Genomic DNA, 23,397 nt, shown 5'->3' with positions numbered 1-23,397 from the left:
GCGAGTTAGAAATCAAGATGGATGAGCGGATCGCCGAGAAGCGAAGCGCCGAGAAGCGGGGCCTTGCTGTATGTGTGTTTGTATATGTGTGTTTGTATATATGCGTGCATGTGTTTGTATGTGTATATGTGATTTATATATGTGTGTTTTTATATATGTGTGCATGTGTTTGTATATATGGTATGTGTGTTTGTATATGTGTGCATGTGTTTGTATATATGTGTGCATGTGTTTGTATATGTGTGTATGTGTTTGTATATGTGTGTTTGTATATATGTGTGTTTGTATATGTGTGTGCATGTGTTTGTATATATGTGTGCATGTGTTTGTATATATGTGTGCCTATGTTTTTATATATATGTGTTTGTATATTTGCATGCATTTGTTTGTATATGTGTGTATGTGTTTGTATGTGTGCATGAGTTTTTATATCTGTGTTTGTATATATGTGCGCATGTGTTTGTATGTGTGCATGAGTTTTTATATACAGTATGTGTTTGTATATATGTGTGCATGTGTTTGTATATATGTGTGCCTATGTTTTTATATATGTGTGTTTGTATATATGTGTGCCTATGTTTTTATATATGTGTGTTTGTATATATGTGTGCACGTATTTATACATAGAGATAATGGTATGATCAGTTCATAGATAATAGCCATTTTTCCTCTCCCTTGCTGCATGAGCCTACAGTGGGTGCTCCGTTCTCCCACCAAACAATCCAACTGGATCTTCAAAACAGCAACACAGAAGACACAGCGCTCCAGAAGTGAGTGGCAGGTAATGGAATAAAAACACACAAACATACATATATATCCTAGACTTGCAATGAAGAAAGTAAAAGTAGGCTCCGCAATTTCCCAGTGAGAGCTGGAAAGGTCCCAGCAGAATCACATCAACTCCAGCTGTCACTGGGAAATTGCGGAGCCTACTTTTACTTTTTTCATTGCAAGTCTAGGATATATATGTTTGTGTGTTTTTATTCCATGTACTGACTGACTGACTGACTGACTGACTGACTGACTGACTGACGCACACACACACACAGACTGACTGACGCACAAACACACATGCACTCACGCGCCCACACAGACTGACTGACGCGCACACCCACACCCACTGACTGACGCGCACACACACACACACACACAGACTGGCGCGCGCACACATACACACACACACTGACTGACGCGCACACACACCCACTGACTGACGCGCACACACACACACAGACTGGCGCGCACACACAAACACACACACACACACACAGACTGGCGCGCGCACACATACACACACACATAGACTGGCGCGCACACACACATACTCTGACTGACGCGCACACACACATACACTGACTGACTGACGCGCACACACACACTGACTGACGCCACACACTGACTGGCACACACACATACTCTGACTGACGCGCACACACACACATACACTGACTGACTGACGCGCACACACACACTGACTGACGCACACACACTGACTGACTGACTGCCTGACGCACATACACACACACACTGACTGACGCGCACACACACACACACACACACACACACACACACACACACACACACACACACACACACACACACACACACTGACTGGCACACACATTGACTGGCACACACACACACACACACACACACACACACACACACACACACACACACACACACACACACACACACTGACTGGCACACACACACACTGACTGACGCACACACACTGACTGACGCACACACACTGACTGACGCACACACACTGACTGACGCACACACACACACACACACACACACACTGCATGAAGTTGTAAAGGAAGGGGGAACAGAGCTGGAAAGGTGTCGGGGGACCGGACCGGTAAATGGGGGGGAGGGACCGGACCTGTAAAGGGGGAGGGGAGCTGGATTGATGGGAACGGGGGACAAACAGAGAGGGGGGAGACAGGGGAAGAGAACGGGGGTAGACAAGGAAAGAGAGAGATATAGGGGGAAGAGAGAGAGAGAGGGGAAGAGAGAGAGAAAGAGGGGAGAGGGAGTGGGGAGACAGGGAAAGAGAAAGAGGGGGGAGGAGAGAGAGGAGAGCAGGAACATTACATCCCGAGCAACCCCGGGTCTCTCAGCTGGTTTGTATATACAGTATGTGTGTATGTGTTTGTATATACAGTATGTGTGCATGTGTTTGTATATACAGTAGGTGTGCATGTGTTTGTATATACAGCAGGTGTGTATGTGTTTGTATATGCAGTATGTGTGTGTTTGTGCTTTCACTTTCTCTGGCACTGGTGATGTTAATGTGCCCGTATAAAATATTGTATGCAATTTTATTTGTATATCAAAATCAATTAAAAAAAACCTCCATAATCTATATGACTTTTCTAACAAATAATATAAACATGGATTAATCCGATTGCCAATTCTTGGAGTCAGGAAGGAATTCATTTTTCCCCTTAATGGGGTTTTTGTTTGCCTTCCTCTGGATCAATAAGTAAGTATAGATATAGGATAAAGTATCTGTTGTCTAAATTTAGCATAGGTTGAACTTGATGGACGTACGTCTTTTTTCAACCTCATCTACTATGTAACTATGTAACTATGTAACTATGTAAGTATGATGTAAAAAAAAATATATATATATTATGTCTTAAAGTGGTTTGGGAAGTAAACATATTTTAAATGACTAATATTGACCCTTTCTTTTCACATTGTAAATTCTTCCAAACAGGGATTTCTTACACATTGTACCACTAGAAGTTAAGTTTGATTTTACCTGGTGTTAATTGTATATCATTATATTTAATCTCTCACTATACATACAGTAGCCACTTCCAAATAAATAACAAGGTTTCAGCAGCTTTCCAGACACAAATAACCGAGGGAAATAAGCCCCCCCAAATGTATTGTTACAGCAAAGCATTCCGGGGGTAATCAGAGTTATTATTTCATGTGCAGGGTATTTGCCCTGTGGAAGGATATATTTCAGTACTGACAGCCTACGGCCGTACCTATACTATAAAATGTCAGTGCGCCCCGCACATGTAATGGTACACAGATATACAACTCGTGTAAGAGAAATTCTCAAGGCTAGTGCCTTTAATAATCACAGTTAATGTCCGCCTGACCAGGTTAATCTATATATAAAAAATGCTACACAATTTGATTTAGTGTTTTGTAATTTAAGCATAGTTTATTGCCCAGATTACTGTGTCAATTGAATAATTTGCTGTTCGATCACTTCCTAGATTTATTAATAGGCCACAAGAGACAATGTTTCAGAATTGCTGTAAGCAGCAGTACATAATCTAGATGACACAATGTCATCTGGCATTGAAAGGGTTGTTTACAATTTTTTAAAACAAACAGGATTGAAGCAAGGGGTTTCTGGAGCTGAACCCTGTTCATTTTAGCTCTGGGGACCCCCTGCATCCGGAGATACAGACCTCCGTAGGGGGTGCCGGTAGCTGCTGCGCTCTGCTAACAGGGTTCACATTAAGGCGGAGTTTCCAAGCTTCCGTGCCCTGTGGACCAATAGGAAGCCGTGACATCATCCGGTGCGGCTTCCTATTGGCCCACGTGATGCAGGAGCTTTAAACTTTGCCGAGATGCTGGCATCCCCTTTGGAAGGGAGTATCTCGGCAAGATGGGGGTCCCCTGAGCTGAAATGAATGGGGTTTTCTGCTCCGGAGACCCCCTGCATCAAACCTATCTTAAAAAAATATATACCAAAAGGCCATGAATTGCTTCTTTAAAGAAAAATGAATTGTAACCCCGCTGGGTTTCTGTAAAGAGCATCAGAATTAATGAGACATTGTATTTTTTTTAATAGGATATCTTTTATTATTGTAACTTATTTGATGCGTATGATGCGAGGGAAATAGTACAAGTATGTGAAATAACTCCTCCTCTAACTTCTGCTATTGCTCAATAAACCCCACTCCCCCTAAGGCCACCCACCGTCAGTGAGAGATAGCTGGGCCATACTGTACTTCCCGTCGATGGGCTCCCCCTCCCCACTGTCAGAATGGGTCAGCTGACACCAGTAATGGTCCCCTTACCCCTTGCTCAACAAGTCTGGGGGTACCTCTCCTCCCCTGCTCAACAAGGCTGGTGGTACCTCCCTCTCCCTGCTCAACATGACTGGTTGTACCTCCTTCCCCCTGCTCAACAAGTCTGCTGGCACCTACTTCCCCTGCTCAACAAGTCTGGTGGCACCTGCCTCCTTCTGCTCAACAAGTCTGGTGGCACCTACCTCCCCCTGCACAACAACCCTGCCAGTGGCCCAAAGCTAGTTAACTGACACCCCCCCCCTTCCATGTGTCTGTCATAGTGTCAAAGTATCTCATTATACATTGAGAGTTATGAGAGTCCTCTGGCTGCAAAACTGGGATGAAAACAATGGGGGAAATCCCCCCGAAATTCCTCCCCAACCCCCACAATAAGTTTATCTTTAATAAATTAGGTGTTCGTTTTTTGGTCCAGTTTGGAATACTTTGATACCTAAGAGAGTTGGATACCAGCACTCCAAAATGGGAATAGAATAGGGGTGGTGCACTAGGGGAAATAAGAATAAATAAATAGCTAGGGTTGATGTCCTATGTGCTGCTTTCTCCCCCTTATTAAGTGTATTAATGCTATCAACAGAGTGCCGAAGTATTTACCATTAGTGCCTACTCCTTGTAATACGGTACTCTGGTAGGTAGAAGCTCTCCGGAACCGTTCCCACCACGGTTTCTCACCTTGCTTCGTATTAACCAGTACCACCCTGGAACAAGATACAAGGTGCCTGGTCACTACATGGTTCCCTTGAATATCCGTTCCCACCACCGGCTGCCTTGCTCTGGCTCACCATAACCGATCCCACCACGGTAAAGGGGAGCCTTTCTATGTTGTGATATCGTAGCGTGGTCGAGAAAGGGAAGTCTGTAGTAGGGGGCCCTTTCCGTTTAGTAGGCTCACGGTTTACCCTGATAACAACAACCTATTTTTTAGTGACTCCGTCGTCACTTGGTACTGTTGGCTCTACACTGTTTTCCATCAATGGGGATTTTTATTTTTACCCCACCTATTTTAAAGATTACCTATCAATAAATAGTTTGTAATAACTACATACTATCTGGCATTTCTTTATTTCTAGCAGGGTTCTGCTTTTCCAGCATTTAGACATATACAGTTACAAGACTTATCCCATTTATGCTACATAGGGTTATGAGTGCCCGCAACTTGGGGGCTTGCTGACACACCATCTCCACTTGGATCTGCTGTTAGTCGGCGTTGCTATTTATTTATACTTTGATACCTATTTAAACCGTGCACGTTATCCACGTGATGCGCCTTGATACAGCGCTGCAGCGCTGCTTGGCTTATTCTGTGTTCTTCTCTGCTGATTTACAGTCCTAAAGATGCTTATGTTCGTATCTGTCTAATTGGTAGTGAACTATGTGAGTCACATGTAGTAATAAAACAGCCGGCCGCTGTGCTGAATCAGCTCATATCCAGGACAACGATTCAGACACACACAGCTAAGTGCAGTATAGAGCAGGAGTAGGCTGAGCCACTGATTGAGCCACCTGTGCTGAAGCAGGGATATCCTGAAAACCTAGCAAAGGAATGGAAGCAGGCACACGGTCTTTCTAAAGCTGCACCTTTAGAAAGACCGTGTGCCTGCTTCCATTCCTTTGCTCGAGTACCTCTGGGATGTCTGGACCTCCCTGGATACAGCGCACCGGCAGATAAGTACCCCCCTCCAGCACCTACCAGCGCTGTGCATGTGCTTCTACATATGACTATATCCTGAAAACCTAGCCTGTTGGTACCCCTTGAGGACTGGAGATGGCCACCCCTGGTATAGAGATATAAAGGCAGCCCTTATTGAAGCAGCAACACCCCAAGTAGCCTATATGAGTTTAATTCATATGATGTTCGTATCTTGGTCCCTGAGCATGTCCTGCTTTTTTTTTAAACATGTTTTTCTATTATTAAAAAGAACATGGTTTTCTTCACCTCTAGCTTCCGAGGTTACTATGATAACCCTTACCTGACACTTAGGCTCTGTGGAAAGCTCCATTTTCACCTCCCGAACACTTAACACTGTATTTCAAACGCTTTATATCACCTAAAAAAAAAAAAAAAAAGAATCAGATAATAAAAAAAGAGTGTTGGAAAGGGCATGAAGATATTTCTTACAATAAAAATATAATGCAAGATAAAAATTGCCAATTAGCACAGACTCCTGCTTTAACTAATTATTTAGTAATCACTTTTTAAAGGCTAATTACTATGAACATTGATTCATATGATTGTAATCTTCTGTATAGGATGGTGCAAGAACATTAACAAACTGATCTGTTTTTCATAAGCTTATAGGGGCCCCTATTTAAAAATTGACACATTAGTACATTTAAGTTATTACTGTTTGGTCAATAACCCTAAATTACCACTCAGCATCAGCCTGGGGTCCTTGGCAGTTGTGGGGTTCTGTATACTGAGGTTTGTGTTATTGTGGGAGAAAAGGAATCACTGTCCCAATCACCCCTAAACAAGCATTTCTTCTTACCTAAGCAGTGTTTTATCTAGAGAGCCGAGTAAAAGATACAATATAGAAAATGGGGGGAATTGATAGATGAGTGAAAGCCCCCCCCCCAACTATTCTTACTTGGGACCCCCAGAAAAATGTATCACTGCCCTCTCTGCAGAGCAATGGATTGGGCATTTCATTTTTCTCACCTTTATGGTGTACTATATAAAGGAATGTGGTTCCCCTCACCCTTTATTTATTTATAACAACATTTATATAGAGCCCTTATCCAGGGCACTTGTACATTAGTTAGGAAAACTATGGGGTTATATATGGAACATTTCCTGTGATGTGCATAGAGTCATTATTAAGTTGTCTTTGTGGTGGGCAGGATTGGGAAAATTATGGTCAGGCTATGGGTTATGTGCATTGAGAGCTTGCTTGGTTAGTGGGCAGGGGTGGGAACATTATGAACAGGTTATGGAGATAGGTGCATTGAGAGCCTGCTTGGTTGTGGGCAGGGGTGGGAACATTATGGGCAGGGGTGGGAACATTATGGTCAGGCTAAGGGTTAGGGAGAAGGAGTGGCTCAGTGAGTAATGACACTGACTAGCACTCCGTGTGCAGCAATTGAACGTGGTTCAATTGCCTGGGTCGGCTCCTTGTGACCTTGGGCAAGTCACTTTATCTCCCTGTGCCCCAGGCACCAAAAACATAGATTGTAAGATCCAAGGCAGGGTCCTGTGCCAGCAAAATGTCTCTGTAAAGCGCTACGTAAAACTAGCAGCGCTATACAAAAACATGATGTTATTATTATTATTATAATGATATCAGGGGTGGGCCAACTCCAACCCTCAAGGTCCACCAACATTTCAGGTTCTCAGGATATCCCTGCTTCAGCACAGGTGGCTCATTCAAAGACTGAGCCACCTGTGCTGAAGCAGGGATATTCTGAAAACCTGACCTGTTGGTAGCCTTTGAGGATTGGAGTTAGCCACTCCTGTTTACGGTACATTCATGTGATGGGGGGAATAAGTTAAGCTGAAAACCAGAGACAGAGCGAGACGCCTCTTGGGATTCACGGCTTTTTGTTTCAGCCTTTCTGGAAAAGAGATTTCTTCTCTAGTCTTACTGCAGAACACATGTCATGAAAACCATCGCTCATTATCACACATACTTTTCTTAAACACTGCACTTTGGCATCAGAATACAGGGATGAAGCCCCCGGATAACTCATGGGAGGCGTTATACGCAAGAAATAATGTCAGGTGTTTGCTAGTGTGACATGGTAAGAACGAAGTTTTAATAGCAATCTGCTATCTGAGGCCTCGTCCAGGGTGACGCAGAGCGGGTGCGCGCACTCGCCGCGATGAAACACATTGCTGCAATGTGTGTGGCCAGCGTGAGCGAGCGCCTGCGCATGCACAGCGCTTAGCTGCTTGCAGGGGCAAGCATATTTGATTATGCCGCTCGCTGGCGCGTCACGTGAGCGGGTCGCCCAATGAGGGCAAACCAGCTCTGTGATGTCATGGCCATGCCCCCCGACACGCACCCCCCCACCCCTCCGCACGTGCAACTAGCTGGCCATAAATCGCCCTGGCCCAGCAGAGCACATGACGCCACCGAGCACGAGCGCCAGTGCACTCGCTCCCTGCCTGGCAGCAGCCTAAGGGCTCATGCAGGATGGCGCTGAGCGGGCACACAAGCTCACGGTAGACACGTTGCGACAATGCACGTGTCCTGCGTGATCGGTTCGCCCAATGAGGGTGAACCAGCTCCGTGACGTAGATGCCGCTTCCCCAGACGCGCGCGCACCTAGCCGGCCAGGAAAAGCACAGCCAAGCAGGGCGCAGCGCTGGAGCGCCAGCGCGCCTCTACCCACCCTGGGCGAGGCCTAACTAGAGTGCGCGTATAATCGTGCTACGCCTGTGTTAACGGATTGATAGATCTTGAAAGGGGAACTTTATTTGTCCGCTCTGGTGTAATTATAATGATGTCAGCTGTGTTCAATTTCCCAATTTTGTTTTTATTATCCCTCAAAAAAGATTTTGACATTAACCAATCAGGAGGGTTGTAAGCTCTTCGGGCTGGGACTCCTTTTCCTAATATTACTTTTATGTCTGACGCACCGATTCCAACTGTGTAATATTATTATGTCACGCGTATTGCTGCTGTGACGCGTTATGTACATAAATGGCACTATATAAATAAAGATATACATATTGTACATACAAAGCTTCATATTGCTGTGTTTTGAGACGTGAGAGACGGGCTTGGTAGTACAGTCACTGGGTTAAACCATCTTCAATCTGTATCAGTTTCCGCTTGCGCCAAGTCACTTGACCCTCTATTCAATATTGGAAGGTGTGTTGATGTGTATACAGGTTTGTGTTATCTTCCATTCACATTGGTTGAACTTGATGGACGTGTCTTTTTTCAACCGCATCTACTATGTAACGATGTAACGTGTAACGATGTAGTGATGTAACGATGCACCGATGTAACGATGTACCGATGTAACAATGTTGTGATGTAACGATGTAACGATGTAGCGATGTAACAATGTAACGATGTACCGATGTAATGAGGTAACTATGTAACGATGTACCGATGTACCGATGTAATGAGGTAACTATGTAACAATGTACCGATGTAATGAGGTAACTATGTAACGATGTACCGATGTAATGAGGTAACTATGTAACGATGCACCGATGCACGTAACACTCTACCAATGTAACAATATAGTGATGTAACGATGTAGCAATGTACCGATGCACCGATGTAATGATGCACCGATGTAACGATGTAACGATGTAGCAATGTACCGATGTACTGATGTAACGATGCACCGATGTAACGATGCACCGATGTAACGATGTAATGAGGTAACTATGTAACAATGCACCGATGTAACACTTTACCAATGTAACAGTGTAGTGATGTAACGATGCACCGATGTAACGATGTAACGATGCACCGATGTAACGATGCACCGATGTAACGATGTAACGATGCACCGATGTAACGATGCACCGATGTAACGATGTAACGATGCACCGATGTACCGATGTAACGATGCACCGATGTAATGATGTAACGATGCACCGATGTAACGATGCACCGATGTAACGATGTAACGATGCACTGATGTAACGATGCACTGATGTAACGATGCACTGATGTAATGATGCACCGATGTAACGATGCACCGATGTAACGATGTAACGATGCACCGATGTAACGATGTAACGATGCACCGATGTAATGATGTAACGATGCACCGATGTAACGATGTAATGATGCACTGATGTAACGATGCACCGATGTAATGATGCACCGATGTAATGATGTAACGATGCACCGATGTAATGATGTAACGATGCACCGATGTAACGATGTAATAATGCACCGATGTAACGATGCACCGATGTAATGATGCACCGATGTAACGATGTAACGATGCACCGATGTAACGATGCACTGATGTAACGATGCACCGATGTAACGATGTAACGATGTAACGATGTAACGATGCACCGATGTAACGATGCACAGATGTAACGATGCACCTGTAACGCTCTACCAATGTAACAATGTAGTGATGTAATGATGTAGCGATGCACCGATGTACCAATGTAACGATGCACCGATGTAACGATGTAACGATGCACGATGTAACGATGTAACGATGTAATGATGTAACGATGCACTGATGTAACGATGTACCAATGTAACGATGTAACGATGTACTGATGTAACGATGCACCGATGTAACGATGCACCGATGTAACGATGCACCGATGTAACGATGCACCGATGTAACGATGCACCGATGTAACGATGCACCGATGTAATGATGCACCGATGTAACGATGCACCGATGTAATGATGCACCGATGTAACGATGCACCGATGTAATGATGCACCGATGTAATGATGTAACGATGCACTGATGTAACGATGTAACGATGTAACGATGCACCGATGTAACGATGTAACGATGTAACGATGTAACGATGCACCGATGTAACGATGTAATGATGCACAGATGTAACGATGCACCGATGTAACGCTCTACCAATGTAACAATGTGACAAAGTCCCTACCTGCGGATGAAACGCGTCAGAGTTTTCTCTGTAGCAGAACACTTTTCAGTGTATATGCACTCATTAAACAACCTTTTAAACTGATCGCGTGTGGATCTCCAATTTCATACCCAGACGGCAGCAGTGAACCGCCTGACTACCCTATTCCTGCTAACGATGTAACGATGCACTGATGTAACGCTGGGGGATTTTACCAATCCAATCCATGGATTCTGCATTACGCTGGGGGATTTTAAGAATCCAATCCACAGATTGGATTCTAAAACTCTACCAGCGGATTGCGGAAACCGCAGAATTGATTGGTAAAACCCACCAGCAGATTGTATCCAATGGCGGTTTTTGAGTAATCCACACGGATTGAAACTGGAACAGTCCGTCGGCGGATTTTTCACCGCGGAGCGGATTTTGAATGGAAAGCTCGGGAAATTCTGCTAAAGGGATGTTGACAGTTTTGCCCATCTCTACCTGAGACGATAGTAATGCATTGCAGTGAGAAATCAGTTAAAGGATCCGAATTTCATGGCAATATACATATTTATGGGGTGAGAGAAACCATGATATGTAGAAACTGTGCAGAACAACAAAGTAAGATGCAAAACGGAATAAAAGGAGCTGCTTCTCATTAAAAATAAGCCCAAACCAGATGCTCACTATACAGTAATCCATTACATATACTGTACACCACCTTTAGAGGAATAGTTGCTAAGTGTCGTTCATCTTAAGTGACTATTTAGAAAGTGCTAATCGTGACTTTTAAAAGTCACTTTATTATTCGAATACCGTAGCTGCAGATGAATTAGAAGCTCACGCTGATCTGAAACTCACTCTGAATGCCGACATCATTATAATGGAACTCAGAAACTCAGGGCTACTGTGAAAATATAGAATCCCAGCGATAAGAAAACCGCCGTGTCCAATCATGCTTTCTATGTGATATTCCCTCCAGCATTATTACTGGGTAATGTACAGTAACAGGTTAACTAACCCCTTGATGGCAGAGGGTCGCAGCACTGCCTGCCCCTCTGACAACAAGGGGTTAACCCCTTTAGGGTTTGAAATGCGTTGCTCTACAGCACACGATTGATTGTAATTTCCAATACACAGTGGGCAATCACTCAATTGAAATACATTTATTTAAAAAGATAAATGCAATATTCAAAGGCAAAGTAACAAAAAACAAACATAATTTGCGTGTCATGTTATTTTCTTCTATTTCTCAGCTCAGGAGTTTGTAGCAGGGAGCAGTCACCCAGACATATAATATCATGTTTCTATTGTTCATATCCAATGATACACACATAGTGTGTAAGCTCTTCGGGGCAGAGCCTCCCTTTGTCTTTTGTTGTCATTTACCTGTTGCACTTATCTCCCATTGTTTGTCATTTATTTACCTTGTATTGTAATTTTGCAAAGTTCTGAGTACAGTACATTTTTGGCACTATATAAATAAAATCATCCATCCATATATACATACATTTATACATCCTTCCATCCATCCATCCATGCATACATACATACATCCATACATACATCATCCATCCATATATACCTACATACATCCATACATACATCCATGCATCCATCCATACATGCATACATACATCCATCCATCCACCCATACATCATCCATCCTTCCACCCATACATCCATGCATCCATCCTTCCATCCTTCCATCCATACATCCTTCCATCCATACATCCATACATGATCCATACATCCATACATGTATGCATACATACATACATACATACATTACATACATACATGCATACATACATACATACAGTACATACAGACATACATTACATACATGTATAATACTTATAAGAAAAGTCACATCATTATTTTCTTTATAACTTACACCTTCCTTTTTTAAATGCAAGGAGGTGAATGAGCTTAACCTTCTTATTTAACAGAATTAGCCTCAACTTAAATCAGAAACAGTATTAGCACCTGGTACTAAATAGCACTTTGCACAGAGTTCTCCAGCACTGAAGAGGTTAACCCGGATCAGTGAGCTATTTGAATGAACACATACCCCCAAGCAGGCAGATCCGGCACGCCCATAAATAGGCGTGCCTTGTGCCTTCTCTGTTTTTCATTGGTTGGCTCCCCTGCTTGTCTGTAAGCCCCGCCCAGGTCTGTTCTACTATGAATTGGGCAGAGTTGGTGAGTTAGCAAGGAGAGATGAGGACCAGGCACCGGAGCAATGTGCTGCAGGGGCCACCAGCAGAGCTCTGCAGAGACCATGCACCTGTGGGGTTACACACTCTGCCTGTTGTCATACAGCAGAAGAAACTTCTGAGCACAGGAGTATCATGGAGTACTAGTACTCACTAACAAACTGCAAATACTTCTGCAGCCAGGAGAGCGTGGTCTGTCCTTGGGGAGGGAGATCACTCACTGGGATCTGCACACTTTGTTGCATAGTATGGAAAAACATTAGCACTCACTGCAGTCTACAGGGTCCAGGACAGAGTAATAATGATGCTGTGGAGTAATGATACTCACTGATACAGCGGTGCCATGCAGAGACCTTTGCACCCCAGAGAGTGGAATAAAGGCAATCAGTAAGAGGCGACTTGTTTTTTCCATCACAGATCCATGTGCTTTGGGGCAGCAGGAGTCTGCAGGACATAGTGAGGTGGCCTGATACTATCCGCTGACCAATTCCAAAGACACATTCCAGGCAACGTGGGAGTGGGCTCTCAGACCCCTTCCTCATTTACTGAGGGGCTCGGGGGCAGTTTCTTTTATGTGACTACACGTGCAAGGCAGCCCCCTCTTCCATGCTATGGGACAGCTTTTCATCCTGCGTACAGAGATGGGCACTTTGGGAATGTTTAAATTGACCACTCTGCGGCATCTTGGGTCAGTGGTGAGCTTGGTCCTTGGGATGTTTTTTTGCAAAGGTAAGTTTACAGGAAGCTGATGCTTTCTTAAATGTGTGTGTGTGTGTGTGTGTGTGTGTGTGTGTGTGTGTGTGTGTGTGTGTGTGTGTGTGTGTATGTATGTGTGTGTGTGTGTATATATATATATTGTGGCTAGGATAATGTGTTTATGACGAGCTGAATAAGTTCTAAGTGCCCTGCGGATATATTAAGACATTCAACCACATGCTCTTTTCATGACTTGTTAAAGGACACTGTAGCCCTGAGTGGTGCCTTCGTGTTCTTAATTGTATCAATAGTGGATTAAATGTAACTGATGCTGTTGGTTCTCCGCGGTGTATTCAGCTGAATACAGGTATGTTTTCTATTAGTTAAGAAGAGTTCCACATGTTACTGATTTACTATTTGGTACCAATATGTTGTTAAAAGTATTGTATTTTTAAAGATGTTACTCCTGCAATTTCAAAGTGAGTCAATGTAAGCAATTCCCTCATTCTCTATGTATGAAGCCTTGCACTATAATTCTGAGAACACATACTTAATTGCAAAATCCTCCAGCAGTCCCCCCCCCCCCCCACCACCCATCCCCCTAGTTCAGAGACATTGCTGTCAGTTAATATTTTAGGTAACACTTAAATTACCAATATCAGGAATTCTTCCCCCCCCCCCCCCCCCCCCAAACATGAGCCCTCGAGGAAACCGTGTTTATTGTACATTAAATGATCTTTGTCATTGGGATATAAAGCTTTGGGACAGAAATGAAAGCAACAATTCTGTGTCACTTTTGACAGTATGTCTGTTACTAATGTGTATAATATGGGCATACTTTCCTAAACCCATGCCAACTTTTTTTAATCGGTATAATATTGCGGAACTCATTCTGGGTAGACCAGACACACGTCTGATATTTGATTTATTGAGCTCTGTGTTTCTGACATTACTTGTTTCAGTCTGAACCCTTTCTGTTGTGTTGCTTGTCTGGGAGACATTAACACATTTATTTGGCATCCCTCCTGTTTGGCAGGCTGTGGTGGGTTCCAGTGACTTCAGGGGATTACAGATAAGAGGCTACTCATTGTTGGATCTATTTAATTCCCCTACCAGCCTTTTTCCCATGGCACTCTAATATATCATTCCTACAAGTCTGTGCCCAGAGGATGTGGTTGGTACACTGTATATGAGACTAAATATGCTCATCAAACCATTCAATAATATAAGTTGTAGACAAATTAGGTAAAAATAAGTCGCACAGCATAATGAATCAAGTAAAGTATTTATTACACAACTAGAAGAGGTGATCTGCTATCAGTAAATCAACCACCCAGATATCAAATGATTGGTACTTTAAAAAAAAAATGTATTTTTTAAATGGCATTAACCATGCAAATAAAGTTTTACAGTATATAGGATAAAGAGGCACTCTATACACAGCTGAATATTGAGGTCTCCTAAGAGCATACAATCTAAGCAAACACCACATGTGATGGTTCAAAGCTTCATAAAGCTAAGAGTTAAGAGAAATATATTGAAATGTGTCTCTGAGGGATGAGTTAAACAGTGCATTATGCACAGAAAAGATAAAACATGCAGGTGAAATGAATATGTTCCCAAAAGAACCTTTGATCTTTGCACCAAAGACCCATGGAGAGAAAGGGATTTCTTCATGGTTATGGGGTTTTCAACCTAAGGTGTTGTGTGGTTCAGTATCCATTCCATAAGCCTCAAAGATCAGGTTCAATGTTATGGGGCAGAGTTTCATCATGTGCACAGAGATTTGCACTTTGGGATTTCTGTAGAGAAATAACAAAATGAAAAGATGTTGCATCAAGTTCTTTCCTTTCTTGTGTGTATCTGGACAATGTTATTCTTTTGAATTCTGAATCATTCAGATATTTGTAAATGTTCATTAGTTCCATAGTAGATGAGGTTAAAAAATTACATATGTCCATCAAGTTCAACCTATGCTAATAAATACTTTATCCTATATCTGTACTTACAGTATTTTGTCCAGAGGAAGGTAAACAAAAACCCCAGTGAAACATCCTCCAATGATGTCTCATAAGGGGACAAATTAATTTCTCTCTTAATCCAATATTGGCAATCTGATTTCTCCCTGGATCAACATCATTTTATTTGATATGTCCCTGAATACCTTTCCTTTCTAATATGATGTCCAACTTAAAAAAAAAGATATCTATTGTATGTTAAAGGACTAGGTCTCCTGATTGAGGCATACCTTGGTTAATTCCATTGCGGGACATTACTGAGGTTTTTCCTGCACGTGACACGTGGGTACATGGAGTCCATGATGACAATACGCCCTCCAAGTATTAAATAATTTAGTGGGAAATTAAAGATCCTAGCACATCACCAGCAATGTATGAATTGCCCCAAAATAAACTTCCAACACTTCCAGTAGGACTTTTTTCCCAATTGACATATATGGTTCTACCCCTAATTGTGTCCCTAGGGTTGCAGCTGACACCCATCTGACATGCTGTTCTACTAGTTAAATGTGAACTTGGCCGTTTCAACTTGCACAACTCTAAAGATACCAAATGCAAAGTAATGTGTTGCTGACCTCTCCAGCAGTGAATGATTTAAGTCAGAGCGGAGAAAAGTCCCACAGATCCAGCCTCCCTGGGTCTCTTAGTATCTAAAAAGAGGCCCTGAGAAACAATTCAGCATTGTGAAGCCATCTCGCCCTGTAGGAATTAGGATCAGCTTTAGTTCAGCTAGGCTGTTGGGAAGGCAACAATTGTGCCAGAATCCACGACACCAACAGCAGCTGCTGGGAGCTCCTGATTATGGCTCATTGAGATAAAAGGGCCAAATATTTATTTCCTGCAGGGAGCATTGTCTTCATCAGGCGCTGTGATTTTATAGTTCATGGGTCACGCTGAAAGGCTGTGCAAACTTATTACAATGTCAGTGTGCTTGAGTTCCATGGGAGCCTTAAATAAGTGATTCTAACTCCCACCCCTTTTCCCCCCTCAACAAACTCACAATCCCTCCCTGGATCTGTTGAATTGTAGGATTAAAGACTTTAGAAGGACATGGTTCTCACAATCAAAAACCATAGCAGAGTTCCAGCCAGTATTTATTTATCTTGGGTAAGCATTGGTCGAGACGTATCAATGCAAACACAACTCTGCCTTCAGCGTTGTACTGGTCGTTAGTTAGGTGGAATTATGCCAGCTCACACGGTTAGACCTGCTGGAGGCTTTTCTCCCTGCCAGAGAAGGGGGAATTGATGCACAGAGTTTTTTTTTTTTACATAGCCCATTATATTTTGTGCATCCCTGATGCATAATTCGTGCAAAGTTCTCTGACACATTGATGCAAGATGAAAATGTTTCTGTTTAAGTCAACTTTGCCCCGAAATTGACTTATTTATTTATAAAATATTTTACCAGGAAGTAATACATTGAGAGTTACCTCTCGTTTTCAAGTATGTCCTGGGCACAGAGTTAAATCTTGATCTACCTTCCCACTACATTTTGGTTGGAGGGGTTCTTTTTATCTTCCTTGGTTCCAAATACATAGCAGTCCTTTCTGGCAGCCTAAGGATGAATAAATCCCTTTTTTTCCAACCTCTCTGCAGTGATCCACTTCTTTTCTATGCCCTATTACTACACATATCTGCATGCACTTTATAAAAAAAATTGTTTTAACGAATAGTAGAACAAAATGCTCGCCTTTTTCCCCTACTCCCGAGGATCAGTTACTTTGCTGCCTAATGGTTAATATGCCTTGGATTTCTAGAGAGAAATAATAATTAAAAAAAAAAACATACTGTATGAGTCTGCATTCACATGTCGCACTATGAATGCTCATTTGCATATCATTACCCAGATGTCTTAGACATGTGAATGTACTTCTAAGTGTTCTTTATCATTACTGTACGCCAGAGTTGTTTTGTCACTTTTTGTTTTTTCACTTGCCAAGACTTATTTGTGTACCGAGAAAGAACAACATGAAAAGCTGTTATACGGAGCTCTTTCTTGTGTGTATCTGAAAAGCTTCTTTTTTTTGTAGGTGGATTATACCTGTCGCTGGAAGGATTGCATGGAGAAAGCTTTCATCACTTTTTTATTCATTTGTCTAGTAGGGGCACTTGGATTTATTGACATGCGCTGCCCTCCTCCAGCTAATATTCAAGTGTGTTTAGAAATGCGAGCACTCTTATTCACTCCATCTTGAAGGGAGCCTTTAATTGGACAAGTGAAGCCTACTGGTTTGGTGCTACATTCGTCTTCTGGTTTTAAATCTCTCATCCTTTGTCACTTGCATGGAGGCTTCTGTCCTGATGTATATCTTTTCTTACTTTGATCACCTTACTTATTTCACCAGTAATGTAGCAATCTGTTGTACTCCATTTAACAACAATTTTTTGGTTGTAGCCTCATAAGAAACCTCCACACTTTACATATAATATATGCTGCAGCATTCTGGTGATACCTACTTCTAAATACTGCTGCTTATGATATCCTGATACATTTGTTTGCATAGCTGATACATAATTAAATAGTAATATGGATACATTTATTATTAAAACCTCTAATGCTAGTGTAAAAACAAGCCTCAGCTAAGGGCGCTCAAAAACCTATGTGGTAGGTACAATCTCAAATGTAAATAAATGTACAATAATAATCAATTTCACAAATACAAAATATCTAAATAAAAACCAGAGAGATAAAAATCAAATCTTGAGGGTGCTGCTATCTTCAACAGGAGGCAACCCAGGCGTTCCACAGAAAAACAATATAAAGATAAAAAAGGAGTGAAGCGCACACCTCATAGTGTAGTATTATTAGCTTTACTAGGCACAAAGAATAAAAATGCACTTACAGAATATATGTGCATAAAGAGCAGAAATGAGGTAGGGGTCTCTGTAGTCCAGGAACAGCCTGGGCAGGGATTCACTCACTCCTATTGGCGTGTCTGCCTGACTGGTCCGTCCGGTAGCACCTCTCTGTTCTCCCAGTGCTTCCGCACCATGTGGGTGATGCACCACCGCGTCACTCTGTCGTGACATCACTGCGACTACAACAGCAGTCCCAAAATAGAGTACGGAGGATGGTTTTAGCTGGAGCCAACACTGCAAGCCAACACTGCAAGCTCCTCCAGCTCTCCTTCTCCTGTAACCCAGTTCCTGCAACACCCACAGTGTACTGATAGCCAACTAAAAGCCACCGTACGCGTTTCAAGGCGGTACCTCTTCGTCAGGGTTGTGGCTTCAGTTGGCAAGCAAGTCCCTTATATATACCTCACAACTTTAATTAGACGCAATATATTTTAAAAGATCAAAGGGAGTGAATATAAAAGAAGGAGCGGGTCAGTGAGTAAAGACACTGACTGGCACTGAGTTTGAAGCGGGGGAACCTGGTTCAATTCCCGGTGCCGGTTCCTTGTGACCTTGAGCTAGTCACTTTATCTCCCTGTGTCTCAGGCACCAAAACATAGATTGTAAGCTCCACGGGGCAGGGACCTGTGCCTGCAAAATGTCTCTGTAAAGCGCTACATAAAACTAGCAGCGCTATACAAGAACATATTATTATTATTATTATTATTATTATTATTATTAACTATTACTGTATTAAAATGACATCCCCTTGGTAGTCACTGTAATACATTAAATAAAACACATTATTAGTAATGATTAAAAACATTAATATTTAAACAATCTTATTAGCAACATAGAATTAACTGTAACCACATAAAACTACAGCGGGAGAATCAACCAATAGCAAACTTGTAATTTATTATTAATATATATCTCAGAATTCTCCTAAAATAGGAATTTATTTCAAATAGGTAAAAATTAATAGATATTATTATATCTACTTAAAATATATAGCGTGATTGTGGGAAATAACCTAAAAATACAATTCCGAAACATATTTAAAATCCTAACAGTCTGATAAAAAAAATATTTGAAAAGAACTATAAAAAGGAGGCCAGATCAATCCCTTCATTTAACCCTTTCGGGGATAAGGTTCCTAGCTGATGAATCCAATAAGTCTCTCTTTGTCGCAATTTAAGGAACCTATCTCCTCCTTTTATTCCTATTTCAAAATCTTCAATGCCGATAAGCTTTAGACTATTTGGATTCATATTGTGGACAATTTTAAAGTGTCTCGACACCTCATGAGTTACGACACCTCTCATAATATTGCCCTTGTGCTCTAATCTGCTCTGTTTCACACTGCGTTTTGTCCTTCCTACATATTGTAGACCAAATTTTTAGTTGGTGCGATATGACGAGCCTAGGACAATGCATTGAAAATAATAGGATACCTAGAGGCTTACGACTTCTTAAAACACCCATTTTTAATGATAAGCTTTTTAGCAACACATGGAAAGAGATTTTAGACAGTTGTTCTATAGCATTGATGAATCTTTCAGTTATTTATAGGGAGAATCAACTTAGTATTTTAGAAACTCGGATACAAGGAATTTATGCCAAATTTGGAGAACTTGAACCAGATTAAAGTTTTATTAATTACAATGATATCCTGAATAAAAGAATAGAGACCTTTTTGAGAATTAAATAATTGAAAAAAAAAATACGTTTTTGAGGGATACACAGGATTACATTTATGGGTGACAAAGAGATTGGAGTTTTAAGAACCCAGTGAGAAATTCCTATAAAAAAACATTCCAGTTTAGATCAAAGACTGAAGGAAAATACAATTATAGGACAATGAATCCCTCAAAGTATATCAAGCCCTAAACCACAGACTAGGTCATTTGTTCAAGCTAATCCAAAGAGAAATGATAAACATACAGAGACCTATAAAACTCACATTAGATATAGATTTTCACCTCTAAGGGGATTAGCTTCCCCGATTAGTCATCAAAATCCAAGGCAGAATGTGAGTCTAGCGTTAGGTGCAAGACTAATGTTCATAAAAACAATACGACTGTGGATATTTTACCTATCATTTCCACCCCCCAAGAGCCTTTTTTTAGGGAGAATAACCAGATCGAAAACAAGGGATATATTCAATATTTTTTATCAGACTGTTAGGATTTTAAATACATCTCTGAATTGTATTTTTAGTTTTTGTTTTCTCAATCACACTATATATTTTTAAAGTAAATATAATAATATCTATTGATTTTTACCAATTTGGAATAAATTCCTATTTTAGGAGAATTCTGAGAGATATATTAATAATAAATTACAAGTTTGCTATTGGTTGATTCTCCCGCTGTAGTTTTGTTGTGGTTACAGCTAATTCTATGTTGCTAATAAGATTAATTGTTTAAATATTGATGTTTTTAATCATTACTAATAATCTGTTTTATTTAATGTATTATGACTACCAAGTGGATAATGTCATTTTTATACAGTAATAGTTATTTTATACTCATTCCCTTTGATATTTTAAAATATATTGTGTCTAATTAAATTTGTAAGTGAGCTGTGTGTGTGTGCGTGTGTGTGTATATATATATATATATATAAGGGACTTGCTTGCCAACTGAAGCCCCACCCCTGATGAAGAGGTACCGCCACGAAATGCATAGGGTGGCTTTTGTTTGGCTATCAGTACACTGTGGGTGTTGCAGGAACTGGGTTACAGGAGAAGGAGGACTAAGGAGAAAGAGGAGAAAGAGGAGAAAGAGGGACTAGACGTAATATAACAATGAAAAGACGCTTTTCTTTTCATTGTTAGATATATATATATATATCTACTATATATTTGTGAAATCACTGTATGTCTGCGTCCCAAGGGTCAATCGCATTGGACCTTGGGCCTGTCACTCCGGCTCAGGCCATGCCCGCCCCCCCTCTCATTGGCCTACGTCCAACACCAATGCCACACTGTCCCACCCCTCACTGACTCTCATTGGCCTGCGTCCAATGCCCGCCCCCGCACACCTCTCATTGGCCTGCGTCCAACACCAATGCCCTAATACTTCCACACTGTCCCACCCCTCACTGAGTTTTGGGAACGCTTTGCTTTTGCAACACCTAATCCTCTAATCCTCAACCTGCTCTGGGGCCACGCTTCACAGCTATCAAAACCTTCACGTCTGCTACCACAGACTGCCGAATCAGGTACAGAATCTACACACAACGCACAAACACAGCACACACACACATTCACACAACACCAAACACTGCAGACTGCCTCTTCAAACCCCCCCTCCCCTCCACGCCACACATCTCCCTCCCGCAACCGGACCGCGAGGCCGCGGCCTCCACTCACACACCATGGCAACGATGTCCCTCCCCCTATCCCGCTACCTCACACAGTGTAGCTCCCGCGAACCGCACAGCACGCCTCATCTCCTGCACCTCACACATCTCCCTACCGCAACCAGACCGGAAGGCCCCCTACCCCGCTACACCATGCCACCAATGTCCCTCCCCCTATCCCGCTAGCTCACACGGTGTAGCTCCCGCGAACCGCACAGCACGCCTCACATCTCCTGCACCTCACACATCTCCCTACCGCAACCAGACCGGAAGGCCTCCTACCCCGCTACACCATGCCACCAATGTCCCTCCCCCTATCCTGCTACCTCACACAGTGTAGCTCCCGCTACACACCACTCCCTCCCGCTACACACCACTCCCTCCCGCTCCATTCCCTCCCCGGCGGGGGAACAGGCAGGCTGCCACGCGGCGCCTAAGATGGCGGACCCCCTTCCTCCCTCGCGCTCCATTCCCTCCCGCTCCACTCACCTCCCTCCCGCTCCATTCCCTCCCGCTCCATTCCCTCCCGCTCCACTCACCTCCCTCCCGCTCCCTCCCCGGCGTGGGAACAGGCTGCCACGCGGCGCGTAAGATGGCGGACCCCCTTCCTCCCTCGCGGCGCAGAGTGAGAAGATGGCGGCGGCCGGAAGTACAGGTAGGTGTCGCGTGTGTTGCTCCCCCACCTCCCCCCCACCTGCGGCGCCGCCGCCGCACAGAACTGAGAAAGGGCGCATCACGGGACTGAGACGTGTGTGTGTGTGTGTGTGTGTGTGAGTGTGAGTGTGTGTGTGTCACTGCCCCCCCTCCTGTCCACTGCCCCCCCTCCTGTCCACTGCCCCCCCTCCTGTCCACTGCCCCCCTCCTGTCCACTGCCCCCCCTCCTGTCCACTGCCCCCCCCCTCCTGTCCACTGCCCCCCCTCCTGTCCACTGCCCCCCCCCTCCTGTCCACTGCCCCCCCCCTCCTGTCCACAGCCCCCCCTCCTGTCCACTGCCCCCCCCTCCTGTCCACTGCCCCCCCTCTACTGTACACTGCCCCCCCTCTCCTGTCCACTGCCCCCCCTCTCCTGTCCACTGCCCCCCCTTCTGTCCACTGCCCCCCCTCCTGTCCACTGCCCCCCCCCTCCTGTCCACTGCCCCCCCCCTCCTGTCCACTGCCCCCCCTCTCCTGTCCACTGCCCCCCCTCTCCTGTCCACTGCCCCCCCCTCCTGTCCACTGCCCCCCCTCCTGTCCACTGCCCCCCCCCTCCTGTCCACTGCCCCCCCCTCCTGTCCCCTGCCCCCCCCTCCTGTCCACTGACCCCCCCCTCCTGTCCACTGCCCCCACCTCCTGTCCACTGTCCACCCCCTCCTGTCCACTGTCCACTGCCCCCCTCCTGTCCACTGTCCACTGCCCCCCCTCCTGTCCACTGCCCCCCCTCCTGTCCACTGCCCCCCCTCCTGTCCACTGCCCCCCCTCCTGTCCACTGCCCCCCCTCCTGTCCACTGCCCCCCCTCCTGTCCACTGCCCCCCTTCCTGTCCACTGCCCCCCCTCCTGTCCATTGCCCCCCCTCCTGTCCACTGCCCCCCCCTCCTGTCCACTGCCCCCCCCTCCTGTCCACTGCCCCCCCCTCCTGTCCACTGCCCCCCCTCCTGTCCACTGCCCCCCCCTCCTGTCCACTGCCCC

The 23,397-nt window shown here is 43.8% G+C and overlaps 1 protein-coding gene across 4 annotated transcripts in view; it reads left to right on the top strand.

Moving 5' to 3' along the window:
• Window positions 1–12,796: 12,796 nt before the first annotated feature.
• TMEM132C (transmembrane protein 132C) overlaps window positions 12,797–23,397 on the top strand; it is a 225,421-nt gene continuing 214,820 nt past the window's right edge. For all 4 annotated transcript variants that reach the window (XM_075568706.1, XM_075568704.1, XM_075568705.1 and 1 more), the window contains exon 1: window positions 12,797–13,541. Coding sequence is in view for 3 of the 4 variants with exons in the window: in XM_075568704.1 (XP_075424819.1) it covers window positions 13,424–13,541 (118 nt within the window). In the remaining variant the exon portion in view is untranslated. The remainder of the gene's footprint in view (window positions 13,542–23,397) is intronic.

This window comes from Ascaphus truei, chromosome 13 (genome assembly GCF_040206685.1).
Source record: "Ascaphus truei isolate aAscTru1 chromosome 13, aAscTru1.hap1, whole genome shotgun sequence".
In the NCBI taxonomy this organism is placed as follows: domain Eukaryota; kingdom Metazoa; phylum Chordata; class Amphibia; order Anura; family Ascaphidae; genus Ascaphus; species Ascaphus truei.
Note: the sequence above shows the minus strand (reverse complement) of the source record. Positions and strands in the feature narration are given on the sequence as shown.